The 22,869-nt window shown below is 55.8% G+C and overlaps 1 protein-coding gene across 6 annotated transcripts in view; it reads left to right on the forward strand.

Moving 5' to 3' along the window:
- Positions 1–22,623, forward strand: part of LOC127037052 (nesprin-2-like) — a 29,782-nt gene extending 7,159 nt beyond the window's left edge. For 4 of the 6 annotated variants that reach the window (XM_050928496.1, XM_050928495.1, XM_050928497.1 and 1 more), the window contains 11 exons: positions 7,122–7,382; positions 7,962–8,112; positions 9,893–10,075; positions 11,355–11,492; positions 14,224–14,418; positions 15,698–15,974; positions 16,266–16,372; positions 17,629–17,734; positions 19,562–19,716; positions 20,564–20,625; positions 21,414–22,623. In XM_050928496.1, the coding sequence (XP_050784453.1) occupies positions 7,246–7,382; positions 7,962–8,112; positions 9,893–10,075; positions 11,355–11,492; positions 14,224–14,418; positions 15,698–15,974; positions 16,266–16,372; positions 17,629–17,734; positions 19,562–19,716; positions 20,564–20,625; positions 21,414–21,627 (1,725 nt within the window). In that variant the 5' untranslated portion in view covers positions 7,122–7,245 and the 3' untranslated portion in view covers positions 21,628–22,623. Of the gene's footprint in view, positions 1–4,111; positions 4,486–7,121; positions 7,383–7,961; positions 8,113–9,892; positions 10,076–11,354; positions 11,493–14,223; positions 14,419–15,697; positions 15,975–16,265; positions 16,373–17,628; positions 17,735–19,561; positions 19,717–20,563; positions 20,626–21,413 lie in introns of all 6 variants that reach the window. The other 2 variants (XM_050928500.1, XM_050928498.1) reach the window with 2 other exon arrangements.
- Positions 22,624–22,869: the final 246 nt, after the last annotated feature.

The raw sequence follows: 22,869 nt of genomic DNA on the forward strand, positions 1-22,869 counted from the left end.
GTGAATTCAGCCGCCACCCATAGCACAGGGGACCAAGTTGCCTTTCAGATTCAGAGAACTGGCGTCTGGCAACTAGAGCAAAAATAATCCGGTTTCCCTGGTCGCTGCCTTCCAGGGCTCGGCGGCGGGATGGAAACATCTTCCTGAAATGCTCCTCATCTTGCCCCACTGAAAGAAATTTGTGGCAGCTCAGCAACCATCCTTCTGTCTTCCCACCTTGGAATCTAACCTTGACCAGCAAAGGGTTTTGGTAAGAGAGGGCTGGGGAGTGAGAAATAGCCAGCCCTTATTTCTTATGCTTCAACAGATAAACTGCATTTCAGTTTCTGGGGCACAGAAGAAGGGAGGGGGGAAGGTAATTACAATCCCTAGTTCTTATCAGGGGTAGACCTCAGAGTGCTTTACAAAGCAGGGCTGGATGGGGAAACTGAGGCGCACAGCTGCAAAGTGGCTTGCTCACGTGACTCTGCCTGCCTCTGTAATCGCCACCCAGTCAGAATAGTTGATACCACTTCTGAGGGCCTCCTGCCTGCCTGGCCATTTCCTAGGAGCTCTTGGACCTTGTCTCCCACCCCCTGCAACCTTCCCACGTTCTCTCTAAAATAGGAACAGCCACAGAATCGGGGTCAAAGTCCAGGGTCGGCAGGATCCAGGATTTCCTGCTGGAGTTTGCAAAGAGCAGGAATTTCCATGGACGTGGGGGCCAGGGTGGATCAGAAAATCCCAAGCGGTTCCACTTTATTTTGTATCTCTGTGGTGACTAGGGGCTCTGCCCTGCCAAGACAGTCCAGCCCTGGAGAGCTTTCAGCCTAACAAGACAAAAGGCAGGAGGAGAAACTAAGGCACGGTGAAAGGAAACAAGTGGCCTAAGGTCCTTGGCGGAGCCACACCTGGTTTTCAGTAGCCAACAGTGAGGACGCTTTGGACTCCATAGCAATGCTGTGAGATCAGGGGATGTAGGGGGCTTCAGGAAGGTAAAAAGCTGGGGGTCCTGGCAGTCTTATGTGCTGGGGAAGCTGCCTGCAGCACTGGCCGCATACACAGGGGACTGGGAAGGGCTGAAGGTTGCCCTGATTCTCAGCTGCCCCGATCCTGCATTCAAGGTATGTCTGGGGAGAGGTGGCTGTGGGTCTCCTCTTTGCATCTTGCCCAGCCACAGCCCCCATCTGCCCCTGTGGGGCAGAGAATAGCCGGAATGCAGTGTGCCCCAGCCATGCCCCGAGCCTGCCCCCCTATGAGCCAGCCACACCCCCAATCCACCCCCTATGGGCCAGCCACAGCCCCCATCTGCTCCTGTGGGGCAGAGAATAACCGGAGCGCAGTGTGCCCCAACCACGCCCCCGATCTGCCCACTATGGGCCCTGTGGGGCAGAGGGTAGCGGAGTGCAGGGTGCCCCAGCCACTCCCCCAATCTGCCCCCCTATGGGCCAGCCATGCCCCCGATCCACCCCCTGTGGGCCAGCCGCATCCCCCATCTGCTCCTGTGGGGCAGAGAATAACCGGAGTGCAGTATGCCCCAGCCACGCCCCTGGTCTGCCCCCTATGGGCCATAGGGGGCCAGCGAACAGCCACAGCCCAGTGTGCCCTGGCCATACCCACAGATCCAGCCCCTACACCAGGGGCTGGGCACAAGACCTTTGCACTAACTCCATGCCAACTGCAGGCGGAGGAGATGGATTTTCAGGGGGTTGTTTCCACCCCAGTGTGGCACAGGGAAGCCTCAGCATGACTGAGAATCAGGGCTCACTTCGGCCATTGTTGGCTTCTTTGCAGGCTTACAGCCCCCCATGGGGCTGGGGTTCAGAGTCGTCCCCGGGCGGGATGGGGGGTGGACTCTGGATCCTTCTGCATTTTTTTTTATTTGTTTTTAATTATTTTTTGCTGCCTCTTCAAAGGTCTGGAGCATGTTTGCAGAATTCTTGGTCTGTTTGCTCAAGATTTAAGGACTCCTCCAGCAGGTTCATTTTCCAGAGGGTGGTAGTACCATGGAGTGGGAAAGGCCCATCCAGACAGGACATGCAGGGTGATACTGAAAGCAATCTCATGTCATGTTTTATTATGGGGCAACGCAGGAGGGTAGTGGGTGGACCCGGAGATGCTGGGCATCAGGACTCCTTTCCCAGGTTCTTTTCCCAGTTATCAGAGAACAGGGGTGTCCAGTGGTTAGAGCAGGGAGGCCTGGGAGTCAGGACTCCTGGGTTTGATCCATAACTCTGGCAGGGGAGTGGAATCTAGTGGGTTAGTCAGGAACTGAGTACCAGGGCTATAAACTGCCAAGCTTATAGGGGCCGGGGCGCAGCTCTGTGAAAAATGAAGCACTGTGGAGGAGCCCTTCTAAAGCGTTTAGCGTAAGGGGCAGTGAGGCAGGAGAGTGCTGGGTTCTAATCCTGGCTTTGCCCCTGACTTTTTGTGCCCTCGACACGTGGCTGAAGCTCACAAGACGACGGGCACACGCCCCCCTATTAAGGTGCCTGGGTGTCATCCATCCCCGTAATCTGTCCATGCCCCTCCACTGTTCCCTTAGCCAGCCGTGCAATGCTGGGCAAGGGGGAATCTTTTCCTGCGCCTCTTAGCACTCGCCCAATACCCCAAGGCCAGGCTCCAGCTCGCCAACGAAGCAGGTGGCCTGGAAACGGCTGAGCAACAATCAAGGGTGGGGCGAGTTATGGCCTCCTGAGGCATAACAAACAAATCACACGTTGGTTGGCACAAAAGCAGCTAAGGAACAAACAAGGGAACGGGGAGGAGGGTGGTTGGCTCAGCCCAGGCTGGAGCATTGGCCTGCTGGGTTTGGCTTTCGGTTCTGCTGGCTGGCAAAGGAGGAGGCAGATGGAAGGCGGTTCCCGCGGGCAGCAGCAGATCCCTGAGTGGTCAGTTTTGTTTCGAGGCAGGCACTGTGGCAGGCAGGCAGCGCTGTAGGAGCGAGATTTTTGAGCCAGTGGGGAGGTGGGGGCCGCAGGCTGGAGTTTAGAGCTGGCACTGATTGGGGGCTGGTGAGACCACTGCCCGTCCCGCTGCCCAGCACTGTCTCCTTGTGTCCCCCCTGGGCGGTCTGTCTCCACCTGTCTTGTACTCAGATTGGCAACTATCTAAGGAGTGGCCTTTTGTACAGCACCTAGCACAATGGGGTGCTGGGGCGTTGCTAGCATGCCCTCTGCCCTACCATAATACACCCAATAGCTGTCAAAAACCGTGTCTGGCACAATGGGACCCCAGTCAAGGACTAGGATGCCTAGACGCTACCGTAATGCACCTAATAGGATTGCAAATGTACACAATAGGCAAGGGGGAATCTTTTCCTGCGCCTCTTAGCCTGGTCCATGATGGGGTGCCTAGGCACTACCGTAATACACCTAATAATACTAGTGTTGCCCCTTTGGCCTGAGCCCTTTAGATAATATTTGGGGATCTTGCAGGGTTATTTCCATTAGGAGGAAAAAAATCAGTGGTCACCAGGTGTTTGTTTACATAGAATGTGCTGAAAGTCCCGTGTCCCTGAACAAAGTAGGCAGAAACAGCAGCAGGCAGCTTCCTCGCTCAGAAATCCCCATGTCTGCCCATCCAGTGGCTCTGTGCCCAAGAAGCCTGTCCCTCTTCTACTTCTACGGGTCATGCTTGTAATTCTTGCTTCAAGACAGCAGTCAGTTGCTTGCAGGGTCAGGAAGGTTTTCCTCTCCCTCCCCCCTCCCCCCGCCCCCCGATGCACAGTTGTAATCTGGGGGTGGAGAGGGCAGATTTCACCTTCCTCTGAGGCATCAGGGATTGGCCACAGCTGGAGATGAGACACTGGATGGGGTGGACCAGCACTGGGGATGTTTTTAGATGCCTGGCTGGTGGGTCTTGCTGACATGCTCAGGGTCCAACTGATGCCCAGATTCAGGGCCAGGAAGGAATTTCCCCCAGGTCAAATTGGCAGGGACTCTCACTTAATCAATTTTCTGCCATGGTGTGGGCCTCATGCCCTGCTGGCCCCTGGGTCTCTGCTGGTCTCTGCCTACGGTTTGCAGTTTGAGCACAGTCGAGTTCCGTGTCTGGGTGTTTGAGTGGAATGGAATGTCCTGTTGGGTGCTCTGCAGGAGGTCAGGCTCGATGATTTAATGCTCCCTTCCAGCCTGAAAAACTGTTTTGCTGGCGCTCTGCCTCTGCCAGCCACGTCCTACAGCCCGTCTCCTCACCCTTGTGTTGGCAACCATCAATCCACTCTCTGACTGAGTCTGCAGGTCCCCCTGATAGTCAGCAGCTGCCTTCACTACCTTAGGGGGCTTGGAGGACTCCTCTGGTTGGTCCTAAAGGAGGGTGCAGGCCAGGCCGCTTTGGCTTTAATGAGATCTCAGACGGTCGTGGGATGCAAGGCTCCACTGCTGGCTGACAGGGGTCCCTTTCTGCAGACCAGCCGTAATAGCACCAGGAGCCGTTCCATGACACGATTCCACAGCCGCTGAAACTAGACACGTTCAGACTGAAAATAAGGCGTCGATCTTTATGGTGAGACTAATTAAGCATTGGAACAATTTACCGAGGGTTGTGGTGGATTCTCCATCACTGAACATAGGAATGGCCATAGTGGGTCAGACGAACGGGCCATCTAGCTCAGTATCGTGTCTTCTGACAGTGGCCAATGCCAGGTGCTTCAGAGGGAATGAACAGAACAGGTGATCCATCCTGTCGTCCACTTCCAGCTTCTGACAGTCAGGGCATGAGGTTGTGTCCCTGACCATATTAGCTAATAGCCATTGATGGACCTATCCTCCACGAACTTACCTAATTCTTTTTGGATCCTGTTATAGTCTTGGCCTTCACAACATCCCCTGGCAATGAGTTCCACAGGTTAAGTGTGCATTGTGTAAAGAAATACTTCCTTATGTTTATTTTAAACCTGCTGCCTATTGATTTCATTGGGTGACCCCTGGTGGTTGTGTGATGTGAAGAGGTAAATAACACTTCCTTATTCACTCTCTCCGTACCAGTCATGATTTTTTTAGACCTCTCTCTCATCCCCCTTAGTCATCTCTTTCCTGAGCTGAAAAGTCCCAGACCTTTTTTCAAATTGAATTGACAGTTTTTAAAGCAGGGCTGGGTATTTTCCGAAGAGATCTGGCCTCGGGATTATTTTGGGGCAGGACTTTGATGGTGTGAAGGCCAAGACTATAACAGGGTTTAAAAAAGAACTAGATAAGCTCACGGAGGATAGGTCCATCAATGGCTATTAGCCTGGATGGGCAGCGATGGTGTCCCTGGCCTCTGTTTGCCAGAAGCTGGGAATGAGCGACAGGGGATGGATCACTTGATGATTCCCTGTTCTGTTCATTCCCTCTGGGGCACCTGGCACTGGCCACTGTTGGAAGACACAACACAGGGCTAGACGGACCTTTGGTCTGACCCAGTCTGGCCGTTCCTATGTTCTCTGGCCCGTGCTAAGCTGCAGGTCACACTCGTTGGTTAGAATGGGCCCTGCTGGCCTTGGATTCTACAAGGCAGGATCTCCAACAGCACAGGGAACCAAGGAAGCCAAATTAAAGGGGCCTACGCCCTATTTTGTTTTTTTTTTTTTGCAGGTAGGGATACCACCACGCGTCTGGGTTTTCCTGGACGTCGCCTCTCTTTTTTGAGGCTCCGTCCTCTGTCAGGGCGGATTTTTCAAATAGCAACGTCCAGGATTTTTGTAGCACAGATGTCGCGTTTCAGAAAGAGCCCCGCTTGGTCCTCTCCCCTGCATCCACAGCTGATTGGTCCATTCCCCGGCAGCCAGGGCCGGCTCCAGGCACCAGCGCAGCAAGCAGGTGCCTGGGGTGGCACGGCCGGCTCTTCGGCAGCAGGTCCCTCAGTCCTTCTTGGAGGGAAGGACCTGCCGCCGAAGAACGAAGCGGTGGTGGTAGAGCTGCTGCCAAAGTGCCACCAATCGCGTCTCTCCCCCCCCTCCCCCCGCCACTTGGGGCAGCACAAACGCTGGAGCCGGCCTTACCTGCAGCCATAGCTGCTGGATCCCGTCCACCCCGGTCCCAGCTCCCAGTCCTGGAGAGGGGGGGATCCCACAGAGAGGTGCTGACTAACGGCTGTTGCTGCATCCTAGGTTTGCACCGGCCACCATGACAGGGAGTGACACTGCCCCCCCACCTCTAGTGAGTACACCCCCCCCCCCCCCCGGTCAGTGTCCTCTTTCTGGTAAGGTTATTTGCAGGGCATCTCATCTAGCCACCTTTACCACACTCTTTCCACTGCCTCCTCCCACCCTATGTTCAACTCAGGCTTCCCAAGCCACATTCCTGGGTCCAGGTCTGCTGCTGATTTGATGTGCTGCAGCCAAGCCATCTGCAAATGCATGGCTCCCTGACCTTGCTGGCAGCCCTCTTATGCAGCCAGAGGCTGTGCAAAGTGTCTGCAAAGCTGCCGTTAGCCCAGCCACCTCCCCCACGGAATACAGGCCCTGATTGTCACTTACCTCGTCTGTCTATGTGGGGGCGCGGCTGGTGGCTTTAAACTTCCTTTGTGTTCTCTGTATTCTTGGCCCTGCCGGGCTCTTTTGCAGCGGTTAGAGCAGCCTCGCAGCTGCTCTAAGTGACTGGGGGGCAAAGAATAGTCACTGTGTTCTGACCATATCCCCTGATCCGCCCCAGGGGGTAGAGAATAGCCTCCGTGCAGTGTCCTCTGGCTATGCACCCAATCTGCCCCCTATGGGCACTTGGGGGGCAGAGAACAACAGCAGTGCATCCCAGCCATGCCCCCCAATCCATCCCTTTGGGCCCCAGGGGGGCAGAGAATAGTCCACACCCCTGATCTGTTCCTTATACCGTCTCCATACTGCCTGGGGAGCATGTGGGGAGGGGGGAACAGATTTTCAGAGTCTAGTTTCCACCTATTTCGAAGCTCCTCAATGCAGTGATACCCTTCCCTCCCCCCTTCGGGAATACCTGTGACCCAGGGGCCTCCCAGCGTGGCTGTAATTTACGAGAGCAGAGCGTTCTCCCCCGGGGGATGGCTGGATTTTCTCTGCACCTGTTGCCCTTAGGAGTTCCTGCCTCCCCAGCAGGGCCCCGCACCTGGGTTCCGGGCGGCCCTGCCGTGCGGCTCCCAGCGCTGAGAGTGGCAGCCCTGTTACTCAGGTGAGATCTGTTTGTGCCCAGACAGGATTGGCCGGACCCGCTCCCAGGAGGGGCAGTCATGCGCCCCCCGCCGATGCCCAGGGTTTGTCCAGATGCCCAGGCATCCCCAAGACGCTTGCGGGGATTGTGAAGGGGGGAGCCGGAGATGCAGAGGGACAGCGTGGCCCAGAGCTTCAGCCCGGCTCTTCTGAAATCTCAGATGCTTTCCGTGTGCCGAGGAGAGCCGGCGCCCGATGCGGCCAGCTGCAGCGTCTGCACAGCCTCCGTGGAGAAACGGATCAGGTGAGGCTGAGATCCAGGCTCTGGTATTTGGGGAGCGGGAAGATGCCGCCCAGTATCAGGGCATAGCAGAGTGTTGGCCTTTCTGTGTCTTACCACCTGCAAGATGCCCAATGACCCACCTCTTCCCAGAATCCTTTGAGGATGCAAAGGAGTGTGGGGATTTGGGTCCTGGGGTTACTTTTTTGGGGGGTGTGTGTCATTTTGTGGGCAGCAGGAAAAAGAAAGGATGAAGGGAGCTGGGAGTGGGGTTGGGATGTGGGGGGAAGAATAAGGGGGGCTGGTGGGATGCAGTAGGGGGGAGAGGAGTGGGGTGGGCTCTGGTGGAGTGAAGAGGGGTGGGGGCTGATGGGGGTGAATCTATATCTTCTAGAGATGCCAGATGTACCCCGCGGCTGTGCCACGCTGCCAGGCCCTTGGCTTTCCCTGTCCCTGGTCAGTTACAGTCGCTCTTTTGGCGTGGCAGGGGAGCAGGTGTCGCTGGCGTTCATGACATGGTGGGTGGCGACAGGGAGACGGTGTGCCAGCGTGGGGGAGCTCGGATCACCATGCGCTGTGAGGCTCCTCTCTGTCTCCCTGCAGGACCGAGCAGGCCTGCCGGCTGCATGAGCGGGTCCTGGACTCCCTGTCCCGCTTCCAGGACTGGCTGCGGGCGGCGGAGCTGTGGGCCGCCTCCCCCGCTTCCTCCCAGGTGCTCTTTGCTGTGGCCAAGGAGGAACTCAAAAAGTTCGAGGTGAGGATGGGAGTGAGGGGAGGGGCAGCGTGGCCCAATGAATGGAGCACTAGACTGGGACTCAGGACGCCAGAGTTCTATTCATAGCTCTGCCACCCTCCTGTTGGGCCAATCCCTGTGCCGCTCTGTGCCTCAGTTTCCCCTCCCACCTTTTATCTATTTAGACTTGAGGCAGGGACCATCTCTTGCGCTGTGTCTCTGTGGCACCCAGCACAAGGGATGGGGATGTAGATGCTACCGTAATACACATAATAAGGCCCAGCATGATGGGGCCCCATTTCTGGATGGGGATGTCAGTGCTACCATAATATACATAATAAGGCCCGGTATGATGGGGCCCCATTTCTGGGTGGGGATGTCGGTGCTATTGTAATATACATAATAAGGCCCAGCTCAGTGGGGTCCGGATCCTAGATCGGGACATTGGTGCTACCGTAATATACATAATAAGGCCCAGCTCAGTGGGGTCCGGATCCTGGATCGGGACGTCGGTGCTACCGTAATATACATAATAAGGCTCAGCTCAGTGGGTCTGGATCCTGCATGGGGATGTCGATGCTACCGTAATATACATAATAAGGCCCGGCATGATGGGGCCCCATTTCTGGGTGGGGATGTCGGTGCTACCATAATATACATAATAAGGCTCAGCTCAATGGGGTCTGGATCCTGCATGGGGATGTCGATGCTACCGTAATATACATAGTAAGACAAGGCGTGATGGGGATAGTAGATGCTACTGTATTACACCTGATAAGGCTCAGCTTGATGGGGCCCCAAACTCCAAGAGGGTTTATAGACGCTACCATAATACACCTAATAAGGCTCAACACAATGGGGCCTAGATCCTGGATGGCAACTGGAAGCTACAACCGTAATTAACCTAATAGGGCTCAGCATGGTGGTAGTGTAACACACCTATTAAATAATACTGGAAGAAAGTGAATGATTCCTTCTGCGCAGTGATGTTGGCACAGCCAGGGTAGGGCAGGGTCGGCAGGAAGTCTCTTGAAAGAGATCTCAGGGGAGACAGTAGCAGAGGAATCTTTTTGAGTTGTGTTTATTGAAATCCTTTTATTTCAAAGGTGGCAGGAAAAGCTGAATACACAGAAGATAAAACAAGGGGAGCATTTATAACCCCCCCCCAGTCCCTCCCCTTGGCAGGAGGCTAACGAGGGCTCCAGTTTCCATAGTGCTTCAAGGATCTCGGCAGCCCGTTGCAAACATTTCATTTCGTCTCATGTTTCTGCCCCTCTGGCCGGGCCTTGTTATTTCCATTTGACAGATAGGGAAAGAGAGATTAAAGTGACTTACCACAGAGTTACATAGTGGAGAACTGGGAACAGAACCCAGGAGTCCTGCTGCCAAGCTCCATGCTCTAACCACTGGACCCCACTCCCTGGGGAACAGAACACAAAAGTCCTGACTCCCGGCCCCTTGCTCTAACCACTTAGACCCTACTCACCTCCCAGCGCTGGGAATAGAACCCAGGATGTGCTCTGCAGAGCAGCACAGTAGGGGGGCCAGTAACACATGCTCACCAGAGGGTAACAACTGCAGGACGTGAACACTGCACAACTGCTAATGAATTGATCCTCACAGCCCCCTCTCACCCCAAGATAGGGGAAAATTATTCAAATTTTACAGATGGGGAAACTGAGACACAGAGCGACGCGGCAACGTCTATGGCAGGGGTCAGCATTCAAGCCAGTCCTAGTCCAGGGCTGCGACAACAAGGCTGCCCTTCCTCACCAGTTCTGGTGTCCCTTTCTCCCTCCAGGTGCTGCAAAGGCAGATCCAGGAGAAGTTGCACCATCTGGAGTCCTTAAACAGGCAGTACCGGCAGCTAGTTCAGGCAAATGGCATCAGTTTGCAGGGCTGGCTCCGGGCCGCGGTCCAGGAGAGCAACCAGCGCTGGGACAACCTCCAGAAACGAGCTGCTGCCATCCTCAAGAGACTGAAGGTACCAGCCAGCCGGTCCCTGGGAGGGGCACTGGCACGGTGGGGAGGCATCTCAAGGCACCATCTTTGTGTCCAGGAATAACAGGCAGAGAAATGTGCCCGTGGTGTCTCCCCCTGCCAATAATATTTGGGTGGGGAAGGAGGCAGCATGGATGTATAAATCTGCCTCTTGTTATACTGGGGATCCCTTACTCAGCAGGGAGACCCGGACAGTGAAACGTTTCAGATCCTTCGTTGGTGTGAATTAGAGCAACACTGATTTACACAGGAGGGGGATTTGGCCCAGAAAGTGAAATTGATCAGGCCCTGATTCGCGCCACTCGGCTGAGCAAAAGTAATTCTTCAGGTCTACTCAGTGCTGATTAGGCCTCAGCTGGAGGATTGTGTCCAGTTCTGGGCACCACATTTCAGGAAGGATGTGAAGAAACTGGAGAAAGTCCAGAGAAGAGCAACAAAAATGATTAAAAGTCTAGAAAACATGAGCTATGAGGGAAGATTGAAAAAACAGGGTTTGTTTAGTCTGGAAAAGAGAAGATGGAGAGGGGACATAAGTTTTCAAGTACATAAAAGGTTGTTAAAAGGAAGAGGGAGAAAAATTGTTCTTTTTAACCTCTGAGGACAGGACAAGAAGCAATGGGCTTAAACTGCAGCAAGGGAGGTTTAGGTTGAACATTAGGAAAAAGTTCTTAACTGTCAGGGTGGTTAAGCACTGGAATAAATTGCTTAGGGAGGTTGTGGACTCTCCATCGTTGGGGATTTTTAAGAGCAGGTTGGACAAACACCTGTCAGGGATGGTCTAGATAATACTTAGTTCTGCCATGAGTGCAGGGAACTGGACTAGACGACCTCTCGAGGTCCCTTCTATGAAAAAGATCAAAGTGTCAGTAAGTCAGGGATACCACGCAGGCATCTGATGAATTAGTATTATTATTGATTCACCCTCTGTATCGTGATATCACCCAGAAGCCACAGGCATGGACCAGTACCCTGTTGTGCCAGGCGGCGTATGAACACCGAAGAAAAAGTCTGTCTGCCCCCAAGAGATCCTTGGGCTTAAGGCAAAAACAAAGAGGGATGTGTAAAAATTACCAGTCACTTCTGCAAATGTGTCAAGAATACAAAATCCTGGCCCTTTATTATAATAATAAATAACCTCCAGCATCATTAGCGTTAGGCAGAAGGACACAGAAACGTGAATTTTCTGATGTCCGACTTCCTGCTAAACCTGCTGGCTCTGTTTGATTGTTTGTTTGTTTGCTTCTCCCCCCCCGTCCCCCCAGTATTTTGTCAGCCAGCGGGAGGAGTTTGAGTGGGAGCGGGAGACCGTGCAGGTATGGCTGACGGAGCTGGATCTGCGGCTCACCGATGTGGAACATTTCTCTGGGGGCAGCTCGCTCGAGAAAATGATGGAGCTGCAGGTAAGATGAAAATGTCCTTTTGTGAAGGATTAGGAATCGCAGGGCATGTGTAGATCGTACTGGCCCCTTCCAACTCCCAGATGCATCCGTGCAATGCACCCGTCTGTGCAACCTCATCTCAGAATGCTCTCGCACAATGTGCGAGAGGCGCTGGTCTGCTGGGAGCAGGGTGAGGGCTGAGTAGCGGGTGCGCTCATCTTCGAGTTGGTGCCGCACGAGGGGCGCTATGCTGCAGCAAGTGAGGTGGGGGGCTCAGTAGGGGGTGCACTCCCTTTGGAGTTGGTGCTGATCCCTATGCCCCAGGGTGGCTCTAGGGGGTGCTGTGCTGCAGGGAGCCAGGTAAGGGCGCAGTAGCAGGTGCTCTTCCCTCTGAATCTGTGCTCACCCCAGTGTGGTGGATAAACAGCTGCCACATCCCACCCCAGAGGTGGCTGCATTTCTGCACAGGGAGAAGTGACCCTTGCATATTCTTCCCCTACTCCCTCTGATGGGAAGCAGGGAGGGCTCATAACTCATGAGCTATCAATTAACGTCTGTGATGAGCTTTGAATGGGAAGAGCAGTGAATGAGCAAAGTGCCCTCATTGTTCTGTGGCCGATTGTTGGCAGGCGGGTAGCACCGGTGAAGTGATAGCGGAAAGCGCATGTGCAGAGACGCATGTGTACACAGGCACACACCTGCTCATCTGTTTACACAGAAAATGTTGGTTCACCGAAGGGGAAATTTTATTTTTAGATAATGACGTACGGCTGAACTGGTTTCGGGTGACATGTTTCACTTAACCTGTCAGGTGCTGAGATGCCAATATATTCAGAGAAATGGTGGCAATCGAAGGGTTAAAAATATACGTAGGCTCAGGAGGATCGCGTGTGTCTTTTTGTCAGGGGTCAAACCAGGCTAGTTCCAGCTTGGGAATATTTTCTCCCAGGGATGCTCTAGCCTCTGCCTTCCAAGGATCTCCAAGCACCTTCATAAATTCAGCGAGTCGATATCTTCCTCTGAGTATTATAGGTGGGGAAACTGAGGCACAGAGAAGGGACGTGACTCTGCTGAAGTCTTACAGGGAGGCTAGCTAGGAATGGAACCCAGGAGTCCTGACTTCATGTCGCCTCCTTCAAACACAGGCTCAGACTTGGAGTCGTGTAGATCAGGGTAGGTTCGGTTGGTCCCATGTGTCTATGGGGAAGTGAACTCTTCAATATAGTGTCATTTTTGGGCCTCTCTCTTTCTGCGCACGCACAGAGCAGGGCTCATCCCCACCAGCAGGGGGCAGCAGACAGATACCCCACCCCTGTGATCGTAAACGTTAAAAGTCCATAAGCGACAAGGCGGGTGGGTTTTCAGAGAGGAAACTGAAATATTTGCTGTGATTACCTGGATCGAAGTGCTGCGCAGGGATGGATAGCTGCAGGCTCCCTGTATAAAACACCTTCCTTCGCCCTCGGGAGCTGGGGCTTGGGCCTAAGCTGTGACCCCTTTCACCTCTAGGTCACCAGTTCCCAGCGGGCCGTGGTCAATAGGGATTGAAACTTGATGAGTGTTTCCCCTGGATGGGCTATTTGTCGGCCTGTGTGAGATGAGTTTGCCGGGCCTCAGGCCAGTAGAAAACTAGCTCTCCCTTTCTTCCAAGAATCCCTAGCTCTTTCCTCAGCAGACCTCAAAGCGCTTCCCGAAGGAGGCAGTATTGTTCGCCCCCTTTGACAGATGGGGAAACTGAGGCACCAAGTGGGGGCGTGGCTTGCCCCAGGTCACCCGGCAGGCTACATCTCCTGAATCCCAGCCCAGTGATCTCATTCAGCAAGCCATATTCCACTCATCGCTCTGTCTGTGTCTGGGTGGACTTTGTCCTTTGGTTGAAGGCACCAAGCAGTATTAAAATATCCCAGGGCTGATTGGTCTCCTGAATCCCTCCCCTCGCCTCCAGCTCTGTGCACTGGGGGCAGGAGGGAACAGGTGCTGATGTGCATTACCAGCCCTCCGCTTGCTCAAACCGGCCAGCCTCTGCGTGGAAACCTGTGGGAACGCCAGATCGTTACCGAGATTAGCTTATCGCTTCCAGTTAGCGATCACACCTCTCCCTGGGCCGCTCGACAGCACGTAATAAACCCAATGGCTGAGCTGCCGCAGCCCTGCGACCTTGGGTGCCGAGCCGCTCCGTTCTGGCAAGCTCAGCAGGGTCAGGAACTGGAGGGGCGACCACGCCCTGCAGGTGTTGGGATCGGCCCTTCATTTGGTCTGGCCCTTCTCTCTGGGGCAGCATTCAGACGGTAGCACTAGGGGGCGCTGTGCTGCAGGGTGAGAGGCTCGGTGGAGGGCTCTCTCCCCTCTCAGTGCAGCAGTAGGGGGCGCTGTGCTGCAGGGAGCAGGGTGGGGCTCAGTTGGGGGTGCTCTGCAGTGCAAACCCCAGTGCCCCAGCATGGCAGTAGGGGGCGCTGTGCTGCAGGGAGCAGGGTGGGGCTCAGTTGGGGGTGCTCTGCAGTGCAAACCCCAGTGCCCCAGCATGGCAGTAGGGGGCGCTGTGCTGCAGGGAGCAGGGTGGGGCTCAGTTGGGGGTGCTCTGCAGTGCAAACCCCAGTGCCCCAGCATGGCAGTAGGGGGCACTGTGCTGCTGGAAGTCTTGTAGGTCAGAGATAAATCGGAGGCCATGCCTGCTAAGATTCCTGGGACAGTTTGCACGGAGCAAGGAGGGTCCAGCCCCATTGTCTCGGCTAACGTCTCCCCTCTGTCCCAGGAGTTCCAGGAGGCCGTGCGGTCCAACGCGGAGCGGCTCGACTGGCTGCTGGTGTCCGGCGAGCGGCTGATCCAGAGGAGCGAGCCGCAGGATGCCGAGATCCTAGAGGAGGAGCTGCAGGAGCTGAGCTGCTATTGCCAGGAGGTCTTCTGGCGGGTGTCCCGCTTCCGCCGCCGGCTGGTCAGCATGAGGCTGGTACGTGTGGGGCGGAGCCCGTGCCATGGGGCACGGCGGCTCAACCATCACCGGGCACCTGGGCTCTCAGTGGCTGTGCAGGGTCAGCCCTGCCCAGACTATGGATGGGAGATTTACCAGGAAAATCCTCCGGGCCACTGCTGTGAGGGATTCATTGTGGGGCAGTGCTGCCTTCAGTCAGTGCTGACTGTAATGCCCCACGATGGCACTAGGGGGCGCTCTTCTGCAAAGAAGGGTAGGAGCACAGAATGGGGCAAGCTCCTCTTGCAGTCAGTGCTGGCCCCAGTGTGGCACTAGGGGGCGCTGCGCTGAAGGGGGTGGGTTTGGGAGCTCAGTAGGGGGCGCCCCCGCCTTGCATTCAGTGCTGACCCCAGTGCCTCAGTGCGCTGTGCTGCAGGGAGCGGGGTGGGGGCGCAGAGGGGAATAGGCGCCCGTCAAAATCAGCTGATTCCAACCGGCATGCTGCAAGAAGCAGAGCAGGGGGCTCAGTGAGGGGGGCTCTGGCCAGACCCCAAGGCCCAGGTTTGGTGGCAGAGGCTGCCTTTGTTGTACTGGTGGGGGGAGAGGTCTAGGCATCGGGTATTCATTGTGGTGTGGTTTTTTTGGCAAGAGTTGGGCTACGAAATGCCTGGGTCGTGGCCACGTTTCTTTGTGAACTGCTGTGATTTTACCTTCCTAAGTCCCCCCGCCCCTGCGTTTTCAGCTGGTCAAAGGATTCTTTGCTGTTTCTCCTCAACTGTTGTGCAGCATTGCTCTGCAGCTGTTAAATGGCTGCTGGGTGTTCCGCTCCAGAGGTAGCTGCATCTCAGCACTGGGTGAGGGAGCTCTCTATAAACAGCTGCCACGCCCCACCCCAGGGGCAGCTGCATCTCAGCACTGAGGGATCCTTGTATAAACAGCTGCCACATCCCATCCCGAAGGTGACGGCATCTCTGCCCTGAGGGAGGGATCTCTGGATAAACAACTACAGCTGTACCCAGAGAGCTAGATGAGGTGATTTCTGAGTATCAGTTTCCAAAGTGCATGAGGATTGCCAGGTGAGATATTATAATTTACAAGTTCGTGTGTGCTTCTCTGCCCTCTCCTGGTAGAATAAAAATGGCTTGAATGTGTCATAGCCCCTGTTCTGCCAACAGTGACTGGGGATTCTCCTTTAGCTCAGGTGTATTGGAGTTGCCCCCTGCAGAATCCACTGCAGGAGGGTTAGTTAAAGGCTACTGAAGGCCTAGGGAGCCGCTGTCTCTTTCGTACTGACCTTCTCTGCTCACCCACCTACCAGGTCTTTGAGGACGAGTGGCTGTCAGACCGAGACACCGATGTGGGGTCTGACTGCTTCACAGACGTGTCCCCGGAGCCTGAGGGAGAAGCCAGGGGGCCCCCTCCTGCCGCTTGGATCTACCAGTCCACCCCACACAAGGCTCTCTGCTGCCGGCGCCGCCATCCGTTCGGGGCTGCCTGCGGGGGCAGCCTGGACCTGGAGTGGGACCCCTCGGTGGATGTGGGCGGGTCCACATCTCATGACGAAGAGGATTCATCGTACTGCAGTGCCGTCACGGGTACGGGCTGCCATGGGTCACGGGCCCTGGCTGCCCCGAATTGCAGTGGTGGGGAGAGGAGTCCTTAAAGGGGCAGAGCCCTCCCAAACTGCCCCAGATGATGGGTAGGAGGTGGCTTCTCACCCCCCTCCCAGAGCACAGACTGCCCCTACCTCCTTTGCCTTAAAGGGGCAGTCCCTTAAAGGGGGCCAGCCGAGCTGGGCCAGCCCAGCAGTGCTGCAGCAGCTCCTGGGGGTCACGGGGGATCTTTTAATGGGGCAGATACCACCAGCCGCCATTCCCTCTCTCCAGGTGTGGGCCAGTGGGAGGAGCCGGGCCGGAGGTGCAGCTGCCAGCTGGGCATGCCCGCCAGCTGGCCGGCTGGATGTGGGAGAGGCACCGGCCACGAGGACCTGAATGTAGGTAGCTACCGGAGCCCATCCCAGGGGGCTGGGCTCGATACAGGGATCTGCTGGCCTTAAACCCTGTGAAAGTATGAGCAGGGGCTTCCTGGGACCCCTCTGTAAACGGCCCGGGGGTGTGTGGTGGTTTCGAGTGTGATAAACCATCCCCATCGGGGAGCATCGCAGCAAAATCCTGGAAGGGGTTTTACGCAGCAGTGGCCCCAGGGTGAGGGAGGGACAGCCGAAGTGGGGGGGCCCAGTCCCAGGTCGCAGGGCCACCCCACCCAGTCACTCCACCCAGCTCTGGTCAGGGGGGAATGCTTCCCCTCCCACCCCAGCTCCTCTGCTGATTTCAGGTCCTCAAAAGGGCAGGAGAGGCATGGACCCCCATGTTTAAAAAGTGTATGCGGGGGACAATCCCCTTTGATCCCCCCCCCCAATCGCTGGTACCTCTGCGGTGGCCCGGGGGTTCCATTAATCCCCAGCCCTTAGGCTTGTGTTTCCTCCCTCCCCCCATAGGATCCATCCATGTCACGTTTCCCCCTCTCTGCATTTCATTGTTATCTGCTTTACAGCAGCAGCCCCCGTAGTGAAATTCCGGGCCCTGCACGGTAACTGAGATCGGGGCCCCATGGTGCAGGCGCTGCCCAGACACAGTAGCTAAAATCAGGGCACCAGACCAGCTGTACGTCCGAGAACTCAGAGTGGGATTCTCTCTGTTTGAGAGGTGGGGAAACTGAGGCCCGGCGAGATGAAGTGACTGGTGCAGGGTCTCACACAGCTGGGACTTGAATGCAGGTTTCCTGAGTCCCAGCCTAGCACCTTAACCGCAAGGCCGCTGCAGCCTCTGTCTAGCTCGGTCAGTAGCAGGGTGAGCTTCTCTTGCCTAACACGATCCCCTGCTGCTAACAGGCTTCACTGGGAACCAGAGACAAGGTGATGCCCTCTTGTATTTGTAAGAGGGAGTGGCGTCTAGTGGTTAGAGCAGAGTTGGCTGGGAGCCAGGATACCTGGGTTCTATCCCAAGCTCTGGAAGTGGGGTCAAGTGGGCTCCTGGGTTCTGTTCCAAGCTCTGAGCGGGGAAGGTAGGTGCTGGGACTCCTGGGGTCCTGTTCCCAGTTCTAACCCTGATTCACTGTGTGATCTGGGGCAGTGTCCCTCCATTCCCTGTAACCCAAGCATGCGACTAACCCTGTCTGCTGGGGAGGAGCTGTTGGGGTTGATGGAGGAGGCTTTGGCCAGCGGGGGCTGAGCATGGCTATCATTAACAGGCCGTTCCCTTTCGGGGGGAAACGCAGGCGCAGCTGGGCTCCCAGGACGGGCCTTGTCTCTCCCTGGCAACCAGAAGGAAAGTGGAAATTGTCTGCGCCAGTTCTGGTAAGTGACTCAGTTCCTGGCCCGTCACAGTCCAGTCCAGCTGACCACTGCCTATCAACTACCAAGAAAGCCCCTAGGTAGCTCCCACTAGCTAATAAGGGGAGACACGTGAGGTCATAAGAAAAGATGCTGGGAGTGGACAACGGGATGGATCACTCGATAATTGCCCTGTTCTGTTCATTCCCCCAAAGTACCTGGCACCGGCCACTTTGGTCTGACCCGGTATGGCTGTTCTTATGTTCTAAAGCTATATAAATAACAGGAAATCTAAGTTCAAACAGGAATTAATTTATGGCCGTTCTCTGGTCCGCGTGCCACAGGCCAGACTAGAGTAATTCAGGGGAGTGGACCCCTCCAGCCTTGTGATCTCTGAACCTATGGGGAAAAAAGTCTAATTTTTTGGCAAATCAAAACACGGAGAGGAAAAATCTTGTTTTGAGTTGGATAGCGTGTTTCATGTCTGAGCCTTGTTTAAATTGTTTGGGGTTTTTTTTAAAGTGAAATCGAAGGGATTTTCGAAACCCCAAGTCGTTCAGAGTGAAAGAAACCAAAAAATTTTTTTGTTTTGAAACTGTTTGGGCTTTTTCAGAGTTGTGTGTCTGGTTGTGGTTTGGTTTTTGCGACACGAACAAGTCGGCCAAACCGTCACCGATTTGCAAAACGTGCCAAATCTGCGTCTGTCACCGAAAACTGAAACGCTTCTCCCAGCTCTAGTCCTGAATAGACTCCCCCAGTCTGGCTGGAAACAGACCAGAGGGAGCCGGGTGATTCATAGATTCTGAGGCCAGAAGGGACCATTCCGATCAGCCAGGCTGCAGCCAGCCCAGATCTGGTGGTTGAGGTAGAGCATCTGATCTTGGTGGAGAGCCGTGGAGAATCCCCCGTGTCTCCTAAGGGGCTGCTCCAATGGTTAAATCTTAGTTTATCCAGCTTCCCCTCCCAGCAGCTTGATCTCACTCTGCCTGTCTGTTCTCCTATAAAAGTCTTCTGCTGTCAGATCTCTCCTCCTGCGTAGGTACTTACGGTGAAAGGAACGTTATGCACCAGGTCAGGGCTTTGGTCCTTTATGGGCTTGACTCTGGCTTTTGGGTGCCTGTGGCCCCGGCGCTATGGCTGTGGCATGGCTGGCATGAAATGAGCTGTGTGGGCTCAGCGCAGTTCAGTGCGGGACGGCTTTTTGCAGCATAAAACAGCCAGGCTCAGAACTGGTGAAAGATCCTGCGCAGCCAGCCCCCGAGATCCGTTTCTCAGCCACTGGTCTGGAAAAAAGTCGCTTCTGGGGATGAGCTCGGTCTCCAGGGCCCCTAGAGTTCTGGGCCCCTCTGCTGGAGGGGCAGATGGGGGAGACACTTGACTCCCCAGGAACTGGACTGAGATCTGACAAACTCATTTCACGGTAGGGAGCCATGAGCTGTTAGCATGTACCAAGGTGGGATGGTATCAAACGAGCACCTCAAAGGCAAAGGACTTCATAGTCCACGCCACTGGCTCCGTAGCTCCCCATTATTAACTCCTTCGGGCCACCTGCTGATGACCCCTGCATTACTTAGCCGAGTGCCTCTCAATCTGTAGCACACGTATCCTCTCAACCCCCTAGCCCCGTAAGGCTGGTATCTCCATTGCAAAGAAGGGGAAACTGAGGCATGGAGTGGCTAAGTGATTTGCCCAAGGAGCTTGTAGCAAAGCAAGGATTTGAACCCAGCCCTGCTGTCTCCCAGGTTGGTATCCTAATAACCGGGTCATCCTTCCTCCCCTCCCCTGGGCTGATGTGTCTCTTGTAGCCCTGCTGCCCCTGGCAGTCACGCCCGCACCATGCTCTCCCCTTAGGGAATGCCCCTCAGTGGGGCAGCCGGCATCCCCAGGGCCTGGCACTGGGGGATGAGGCCTGCCGCCAGAGAGAGACGGTGGGCTTTGACCCTGAGCGGATTGAGAGCTGGCTGGGCCAGACCTGCGTGGAGCAGGGCAAGCCAGAAGCGATGCAGGTGAGCAGTGTTGCACCCTGGAGGGGGAAGGGGAGTCTGGGGCCAGGCACCCCAACCTACCGGCACCCCCACATCCCCGGTGCCTGTGGGGCTTAGCTCTCTCTGGCCCCAAGCTCCTGCTGTGGATGGCAGTGTTGATCAGGTGGTCTGGGGTCAGCCCCATGACCTCTGCAGCGATGGGGCACCCTAGGGGGAGCTGATGCAAGTGGGATTTGGGCAGGGGCGGGTCTCCCCTCTGGTCTCATCCTTGCCCCTGGGCCGAGTGTGGGTGGCTGCAGCGGCGGCTGGGAAAGACAAGGACCTGGTTGGCCCTGCCAGTCCCAGCACCCGGCCCCAGGCAGGCCAAGCGGCTGGAGTGCCCCCATCAATAGGGCCCCCATCAGTAGGGCTCAGCTGGGATGCCGTCCGAGTCCCCAAGCTAAGCAGGGACATGCCTGGCCACTCCCAGGAGGGGAGGCCCCCTTGGCCTGCGGATCATTCGAGGAAAGCTATACCCGCCCAGCTCATAAGCCAAGCATGGGGCTAGACACAACTCCTCTCCCTCGTGCTGGGGTAGGACCCAGGAGTCCTGACTCCCAAACCCCCGCTGCTCTAGCCCACTAGATCCCCTCCCTCCCAGAACTGGGGATGGAGCCCCTGAGTCCTGGCTCCTAGCCCCCTGCTCTAACCACTAGACAGCACCTCTCCCGCTGTAAAGTTTCCTTCCCCCACATGAGTTAAGGAAGAAGGCCCCACATGTGTTGGGCTCAGGGCTGGTAGCTCGGATGCACTGGCCATAGCTCAAGGGGGGTGTTGGGTCCCATCCAGCCCTGACTAACGGCCCCCTTCTCCGTCCTTCCTTCTGCAGCCCTGCAAGAGGAGTCAGGCTGGTCCCGGCTTTGAGGATGTGGCCGTCGTCATTGAGAAGGGGTAGGGGGCTGCTGCTTTGAGCCAGAGGGGTAGGAATGACACAGACAGATGTCCTTTGCCCCATCCCTCCCCTGACTGACCCCCCCCAACCCCAGGCCTGGCATCTCCCCACTTCCCAGCCCTGCCTTCCCCATGCCTGCTTTCCTGGGAGTGGGGCAGGTTAGCACGTTGCACCAGTGCCTCCAGCTGTCTGTCCCAGTTCACCACCCCATGGGTTCTTGCCCACCTGCAAAGGGTTAGGGAGAGCAAGAGCAGATGTGCCCAAGGGGTGCCTGGAGCAGTCTGGGTTGCCCGGTTGGCCTGGGCGAATGAGGCTCAGACGTGAGGGACAGAGATGGTGCAGGGTGTGGACCTCTCAGCGGACCAGCCCAGACTTTCTAGTGCCTCCTCTCCTTGTATCTAGCTAACCACCCATCCTTTCCAGCCCCTGCCAGACCTGCCCCTTTCCCACACCCTGGTACAAAGGTCTCCATACGCATTTCTGGCTGAAACAGCTGCCAGGCTTCCTGCCCACTCCACTGGCTTTGGTGTTCACCCCTCGGGAGGGGGCTTTGGTCCCCCAGCTAAGGGACAGAGCAGCGCAGAGAAAGGGACGCTGGGAGCAGCGAGTCCCATTGGAGCTGATTCTGGTTTCCAGTGGCAGGGAGTTCCACAGTTCATGCTCCCCTTTTCCCTGGGGCTTGCAGGGTGGGGGGTTGAGCTGCAGTGGGTTCTCCTATGACGACTCTTCTGTTTTTCCGCCCACCCCCACATGCCAACTCCAATCCTGGCATCTCTCATAACTCCAGGCCTATGTTGCAGCCCTTGGCTTTCTCAGATCAACCTCGAGTGGGCCCCAGGATCCTGGTCGGAATAAAGAGGCTGCTGCTCTCTGCAGCTGGGCTGCTCCTGCTGCTCCTCTTCCTGGCCGGCACCTCCCTTCTCTCCCACATTGAAACGCCCTGCTACACCCGGTCCTTCCATTTCATGCTGAAGTACGTCAACGGGCCACCTCCTACGTAAGCGTGCTGGGAAAATGCCAACGAGAGCCCACGGTTTCCTCAGTGCCGGGGGCAGCTCCAAGAGGTAGGGGGCCATTTCCCACCATTCAGTGCCGCCCTCGGGTGGATTTTCCTTGGGCATCTGCCATGCCAGATACCAACCTCCCAGCATTCCCAGCTATGCAAGGAGCCTGCCCAGGAAAGAAGCACTTTTGGATCCTTCCAGAGACTTCGGAAGAAGCTTATCAGTACTTTGAGACCCCCAGAGCTGACCCACACAAACCCAGAAGCTTACGGCAGAAAGGAACCTCATGAAATCAGCTGGTCCCACCACTGCACCGATCAAGGAACCCTTGTGGTCGTTGTCCTCGCTCTGCCAGCCCCCCCCTTGGCAGGTCCACCGCTCCGCAGGGAATGGGGCTAGTCGGAAAATTCTCCATCGCAGCTGTTCTTCAACAGCAAATCAGGACTCAACCCAGCAAAACCTCCTGGGGGAAGTGGCTGCTGCTTGTGGAAAGTTCTGACTTTTTGTTCAGAATCAAAGAACCACCCAAAACTCAGAATATCTCAGTTCAGAAATCTACCCAGGTGCCTCATGGGAGTTGTAGTTTGGGTGATTCTCAGCCCCTTTCTTTATTATGGGCTGCTCTCCCCAGCCAGCCTACATCTCCCATGATGTACCGACACATCTCCAAGAGGCAAGATGATGGAGCATGATGGGAGATGTAGTCTGGCCAGGGAGCCTAGCCCATAGATGAGAATGGGGATGTGTGAGAGCTGAACTACACCTCCCATAAGACACCTGGACAGCATGTACTGGGTACTGTCTTAGTCCCCTAGGGGACTCGAACTGATGCGGCTGTAGCCTTGAAGATAGATCTAGTAACTGGTACCAGTGGCACTGTATGAGAGGATGGGGGGGAAATCCATAGCAATGGGTGGTTCCTGGTGCACCCGGGCCTATCCAAATCTGTGTCTGTGTGAATGCCAAGTTTAAGTAAATGTGTTTTGAAGTGAATTTATTCATGTGTCATGAAAATGGTTTGCTGGGACCTCAGACCTTTGGTCATTGCCCCTCCACCATACAGCCACAGAACAAAAAGCCCCCCCCCCCACTGCCACAAAGCATTGCCAGTCAAGCCCTGCCCATGTCCCATGCCTTTATGGGGCCCTGATCTTTCCACAGCAGGGCAGGTGCTGGTAGAAAGGATAGCCCAGGGGAGAGGGTGCCATTCTTGGACTTTGCAGACAGGGGCATGTGGGT

This window comes from Gopherus flavomarginatus, chromosome 18 (genome assembly GCF_025201925.1).
Source record: "Gopherus flavomarginatus isolate rGopFla2 chromosome 18, rGopFla2.mat.asm, whole genome shotgun sequence".
Lineage (NCBI taxonomy): Eukaryota > Metazoa > Chordata > Testudines > Testudinidae > Gopherus > Gopherus flavomarginatus.